At 34.2% G+C, this 6,322-nt stretch overlaps 1 protein-coding gene and 1 long non-coding RNA gene across 2 annotated transcripts in view; one reads left to right on the top strand and one right to left on the bottom strand.

The window, feature by feature from the left end:
• On the top strand, positions 3,069-4,268 carry LOC110264868. Its single transcript, XR_002351158.1, has 2 exons — positions 3,069-3,364; positions 3,970-4,268. It is a non-coding gene; the product is annotated as an uncharacterized LOC110264868 (long non-coding RNA).
• LOC107609305 (nucleolar complex protein 4 homolog) overlaps positions 4,192-6,322 on the bottom strand; it is a 5,075-nt gene continuing 2,944 nt past the window's right edge. The window contains exons 10-14 of the mRNA XM_016311209.2: positions 5,734-5,907; positions 5,353-5,503; positions 5,060-5,117; positions 4,818-4,923; positions 4,192-4,705 (exon numbers count right to left, since the gene is read on the bottom strand). Of these exons, the coding sequence (XP_016166695.1) occupies positions 4,520-4,705; positions 4,818-4,923; positions 5,060-5,117; positions 5,353-5,503; positions 5,734-5,907 (675 nt within the window). The 3' untranslated portion in view covers positions 4,192-4,519. The remainder of the gene's footprint in view (positions 4,706-4,817; positions 4,924-5,059; positions 5,118-5,352; positions 5,504-5,733; positions 5,908-6,322) is intronic.

Below are 6,322 nucleotides of genomic sequence, written 5' to 3' on the forward strand. Positions count from 1 at the left end.
TTTTCATAAAGTGTGCGTACGAACGCTTTTGTGCGCACGCACACACTAGGATGAGCCTTCTGTTGGTGGCGCTAGCACAGCTGACGCGCATGCACACTAAAGGATGTGTGCGCACGCACGTATTCGTGCGTACGCACACGTTCTGCTTTCTTGTTAAGCTGTGTGCACGCACAGGTGTGTGCGTACGCACACGCCCTATTTTCCAGCACCTTTGTTTTTCAGTTTTAAACATAATTTTAAACTCTAAAACCCTTATTTTTGCCCGGTTAATCCTAGAATCTACTAGTAAGCTTAGTAAATAGCAGAAGTTAGGATTTTAAGGTAACTTAGGAATGAAGAAAGAGGTAAATGTGATGAGTTATGTGAAAGGGAAGTGGTTATTGAATTAATGATGCCATGGCTTGATAAATGACTGAACAATGATTATGAATATTAAATGGCTTATGAAGAATGATATCTGAGATACGAATTTTCCTGGGTAAAAACCATGGCTCGCCACCACGTGTTCTAGGTTGAATCTCGATACTCTGTTGACCCTATATCGTAAGGGTGACCGGGCACGTATAAATTTCCGGGTATGGATAGCCCCCATTAAGTGATTTATATGATGATTGAATGTGAACTCTATGCATAGACTCTTGGGGATGCGCGACAGGGGACAGTCTAAGGTTTTCGGACTTGTCGGGTTGGCTTGATAACCGACAGATGGGTCCCATCAGCCATAGGGCAGGCATGCATCATATGCATTTGTTTGTTTTGACTGCTATGCATTTCCTGGGTTTGCCTAATTGATATACATCACCTGCTACCTGTTATACTTGCTATTTGTACTATCTGCTCATTACTTGTGCGTGAACTTGTTTGGTTGCTTGTTTCTGTTGCATTGTGGATGATGGAGGGATGGAGGAAAAGGAGAAATGGTTTGGTGTTAGATTAGGATTGAAATTGAGTAAGTTAGGTAGATTTAGAATATCTACCCCTGTTTATAGCTTCTGTTTAGTGATTAAGTTGGATAATTGAATAACGGAGTTCTAGGATTGCCTATGGCATTCTCAGGACCTTATTTATTATACGCGTGACACTTTTACCATGCTGAGAACCTCCGGTTCTCATTCCATACTGTATTATTGTTTTTCAGATGCAGGTCGAGAGGCTCCTCACTAGGCGTCTGGATCCTGGGAAGCAAAGTAGTCCTTGGGTGTATTTTGGTTTTTTGTTTGTATATATGTATATATGTATTTAGTTTACTCTCCAAGTAACTTATGTATGCTGCTCCTCTTAGAGGTTGAGGGAGAGATAGGAGTTTACTTTGGTATTTTGTTGTATTTTGGGGATATATATATATATATATATCCTCCGGCCAGCCTTAGCTTCGTAGGCTGAGTCAGGGGCTAGTTATACTGTTTCCTTGACTTTCCTTTACATCTCGGTTTACCCTTATCTTTTTCCGATTAGGTTTCTTAGCACGCAAGTAATCCTTTCCTGAGCGTTGCGCTTTTTATTTTGCGATTTTGTTTTACCCATTTTTCAAGGCTCCTAGTTAAGTATCCTTTTCTCTATTATTATTATTATTATTATTATTATTATTATTATTATTATTATTATTAGAGATTGTAATACTTTACTATCTCAGTCTTATGATTTAAGCATAAGATTAAGTATGGTAGGGTGTTACACCAACACTACTACCTGTGTGTAAAGATGACTATGGTAGATAATTAATTTTTTGTCTCTAGAAGTTAAATTAGAAACTTTTCCATTCCATAAAAGAAACAAATAATCAACCACCATCAAATAGATCATAACTATATAACTATGTGTAAATATCACTATTCTCCTAATTATGTATGTGTATGTTTCTCATATAACTATAACAGAATTTATGTAACGGCACATTTTAAAAGTATATATACTTTATTTCTTTTAATGATAGTTTTAAAACATTTTCTTAAAACACATGTTAATAAAATGGAGCTTCGTTTGTACTATATGTTTATGTCTAACAAAGAAAGCTAGAGCATATATTTATGTCAGCTTATTGCAACCGCAAGTAGGAAGAGTAATATATTTATGTCAGCTAAGAGGGTAAGGAATGAAAAGCTAGAGCATATATTTATGTCAGCTAAGGGGGGCAAGGAATGAAAACAAACTAGATGCTTAAACCATGAAGCAATCGTTGTTTCATGCATCAATACATTGCTTGAGCATACATCAAGAATAAAGAATAATGTTTCTACAATCAATTTCCCATGCAAACTTAAGGCCTATATTTTTGCATTTTTTTTCATGGTATTTTCTAGTTCGGCAGGTCAAAGGTTAATCCGCCACGGATTTGAGCTCTATTTAAGGATTTGTCGCTGACCAATGGATTGCAGCATGCACAAGATAGGATTCGAACATTTGACACTTGCTTAAGTGGACTAGTGAGTTAACCACTAAACTAACCCAACTTAATTTATATTTCTGTATGGTTCATCGTTGTAAGAACAGAACTTGAACCCATCGAGGATTGCGTTTTGATGCAACACAAAAAAAAAATGGATCTATAATTTTGCTCTTCCCCTTATATACCCTTGTAAAGATGATAAATCTGATATACCAAAGAGATATAAGGATGATTTCACTTTGAATTTAATTTGGATTCTCTTTGAGAGAAAAATGACTATTCAAAAGTTATAATTGACTAATCGTAATTCATAAACACTCAAATTAATTTCAGTGGAATATTCTCGTCGAATAGATTGGTCTATGTCTTTCAATCAAATTTTTAATAAATTTATTATGAGATAATTAAGTCTCAAAAAATATTATTATAAGATAAATTAATCTCTTTTTAAAATAATAAAGTGATTAATCTAACTAACATAAAAATTTATTAGAAATGGAATGTCCGATCTAAAATTTATTGAGTACTATTTTAAATGTTTACTCTAATTTTTATTTAAAAAGGATTAGAAGTGATGATATACATGATCATATTTTCATAATATAAAGCAACAACTTTTACTCAAAATAAACTGAAGTCTTGCTTCTTCTTGACGTCTAACAGTACATGTGAGAATGATACGTTTGGAGAAAACTGTTATAGCAAATAAGTTTGGTGAAAAAAAAATGCAGCATAATGTTTAACTATTAGAGTTTGATTAACTATTTTTAGGACTAAAACATTATTATTTTATTTCTCGAAGACTATTTTTTTGGTGTCCTTATTTGTGGAGAATAATATGCTAGAATACATATCTTAATGGCTATTGGCTAAAGTATAGTTTTACCCAAAAATATATTTGACACCGTCTTATTGTTGTGCCTTTTCCTTGCTTTGCTTGGCCGTTAACTTGTGCTCTACATAAATTACATCCTACTAGTATGGATGAGCACGAGTCGCGAGTACCCGATTATCCGTCTGAATTCGAATCGAACTAATTAAATTAGTTCTGGAATTAATTGGTAATTAAGTTTAACTCGAATCAAATCAATGACTCTCTCTAATAATTGGTTTGAATGACGGTTTTGGGAGTATAAAACCCGAACCAATCTGTAGACCCGATCATATATTAATTAAATAAAAATTTAAAATATATATATATATCTCTTAATATGTTTGAATTTTAATATCTTTAGTGTTTAATATGTTTGAATTTTAATGTGTTTAATTTTTAATATATTTGGTATTTAACATGTTTGAATTATTTCTTTTAATATTACATGTTTATTGTACTTACACAATTTTTAAGATAAAAATTTCATTTTTTTTTATAAATTTCTGTTTCGGTTTAATCGGTTTGGTTTAGTTCGAATACAAAAAAATATAAATCCAAACCAAACTGAACCAATTACAATTCAATTTGTTCGATTCTAATTTCACCTTAAACCCAAACCAACCTTACCCGTACTCACCCCTAATTTGTTCGATTCTAATTTCACCTTAAACCCAAACCAACCTTACCCGTACTCACCCGTACCTACTAGGAGTCAACAACCAATACCGCACATCCAAAACCTAAACATTACATAACTAATTAAGCTCCCGCTTCCACGACAGATACATTCTGTAAGGGAAGTTGAGCGAAACATTATGGGATTTGTTTCTATTATGCAACTAAAATTAATTAGCTGCAACCCTTAATGTTTACGATTCCGAGTGATTCAACTTGATGTAAAACCAAGGCAAATACAATAAAACAGAAACAATGCTAATTGCTAAACTGATGGTGCTTATGCTGCTTTGTAGATACATGAAAATTTTCACACTGAATTTCAATTTACTAGAAATATATAAAGAACACGCTAAGCGAATCCCCCAACCTTAAGCTACAAAAATTAATGGAGAGTATCACATATTTAGTCACGCTTTTTTGGTTAGTATGAATAATCATGGAACACTCCCTCCAAACTCCTTAAGGGTCCATTTTTCCTCCTTTGCTTAACAAAATATAGGAAATATAGGAAGGTATGGTAGCACATCTTCACAGAACACAAGCAGTAGACACTCTTGGTGGTTGATAAACATGAATCCTGGTCACACTACTCGTTGCCGTTTCCCAGAGTTTTGATCATCTTTATCAGCATTCTCATCACTGCCGTGCATTATTTCGGAGGTGTCTTTGAAATCAAAAGTCCAACCAGCAAAATCCGCGTCTGAAAACAAAGTGGAAGGAGTTGATTTGTAGAATGCAAGAGGAACCTGCTTTACCCTCCGCGACATCTGCAATGAACAAAGTTGTCAGCTGAAGAAGGCAATGAATATGTACACATTTTGTTACTTCCTCGCTTATGGCATCATTGAAAAGGAACAAGACGGAAGGTATTAATTACACCTCTGCTCCAATTATTGTTGCATATGAACCAGAACTAAAATCACCAACGTTAACCTCACTTGTTTTGGCCCTGACTGTCAAATCATTCTCAAGAGACAAAGCAAACCTGAATGCAGAAACAAAAGCATATAAGTTTATAGTAGCAAGTCAAAATTAATAAAGGAAGTAGTATAATAATGAAAAATAGAGTGAAGGGCAACATGTAAAACTACTAGTAAAGAGTTGAGATAAAAAAAACTTGCCGTGAGACAGGAGGACAGTAGTGCTGAAGAATAGTATCAACTTCCCAAAGAGAACTTCCTGCTCCAAGAGATAGCTTCATCAAATAAAACAATCCTAGAAGACTACAAGAAAAAACGGAGTAGCTCTGCCACCACAATATATTTGTCCATGTATATATGCATGCTTCCAGAATATGTGTCCAAATTTAGAACAGTATGTGTAAATCAAACTCAGAAAATATAGCTAATAGGATCATTATCCATGGACCAAATATAGAGATTGGACAATAAGATGAATGAAAAAGCAAGTTTACTCATAGCATTTGACTTCTTAGGGTTAGGTTCTCCGTAGTTGAAATGGTCAATGCCTAACTTTTGGCTGGCACTGACCTTTGCATCATCCGAGTTTGCAGCAGTTGCTTCATCTGTTGCCTTATCGCATTTTCCTTCATCAACTTGATCTTCCTGCTCATGCATAAGAAATTCCATGAGAGAATTACAAACTGCACCTGAATCAAAATGAGGCCAAAAGTCTATGATTTCAACATACTAATTTTGTTATCACTGCTCACTTCCCCCACCTCCCCTATTTTCATGTGATCTTCGATAACATCAATGATGATGGTGAAATTTAAAAAACAAGCCACAAAAGAAGTAGATATTAAAACAGAAGATATAGTAGACGGTATATTTACCCGGTGCACCAAACAATTAATTGATGGATGTCTACGCAAAATATTGTGGATAAGAGCTGTAATGACCAATGCTCCTGAGGGAGGAATTGAAAGCAATAACCTACTCATTTTCTTAGCAAATGATGCAGCCAGGTAAGCTGGAAGAAGTGGTGACTTGAGGCAAGAATCAAGAAGCTGCAAAATGAAATTCAATGTTGTCACAACAGCAAGAATAGAATTTACATTTGATTCGGTTCAATACATACTCAGCAGGATATCTTTTTCAACAAGGCCTGCTTCATTTTTAGTAATTTGGTTTTGTGCATGAGATAAGCAGGGATACAATACTTTCCATAATATTCCATAATGAATACATTATGTAAAATAAATAGTTCTTATCAGTCATAAACTCAGAAGGTATAATTTTCTCTCAATCCATTTAATTTTTATTCACCAAAGTTTGGGAAAAGGAAGTTATTTTACTTTATTCAATTCCAATCAACTGGCATGGGAACTTGCTCAAATCACTACTATTCAATTCAATTTGGGAAGCACAAAAGAATATAACTTATATTTTATAATTTAACAGACCCCTAGTATGTCTTAATGT

Source organism: Arachis ipaensis, chromosome B07 (assembly GCF_000816755.2).
Source record: "Arachis ipaensis cultivar K30076 chromosome B07, Araip1.1, whole genome shotgun sequence".
NCBI classification, from domain to species: Eukaryota; Viridiplantae; Streptophyta; class Magnoliopsida; order Fabales; family Fabaceae; genus Arachis; species Arachis ipaensis.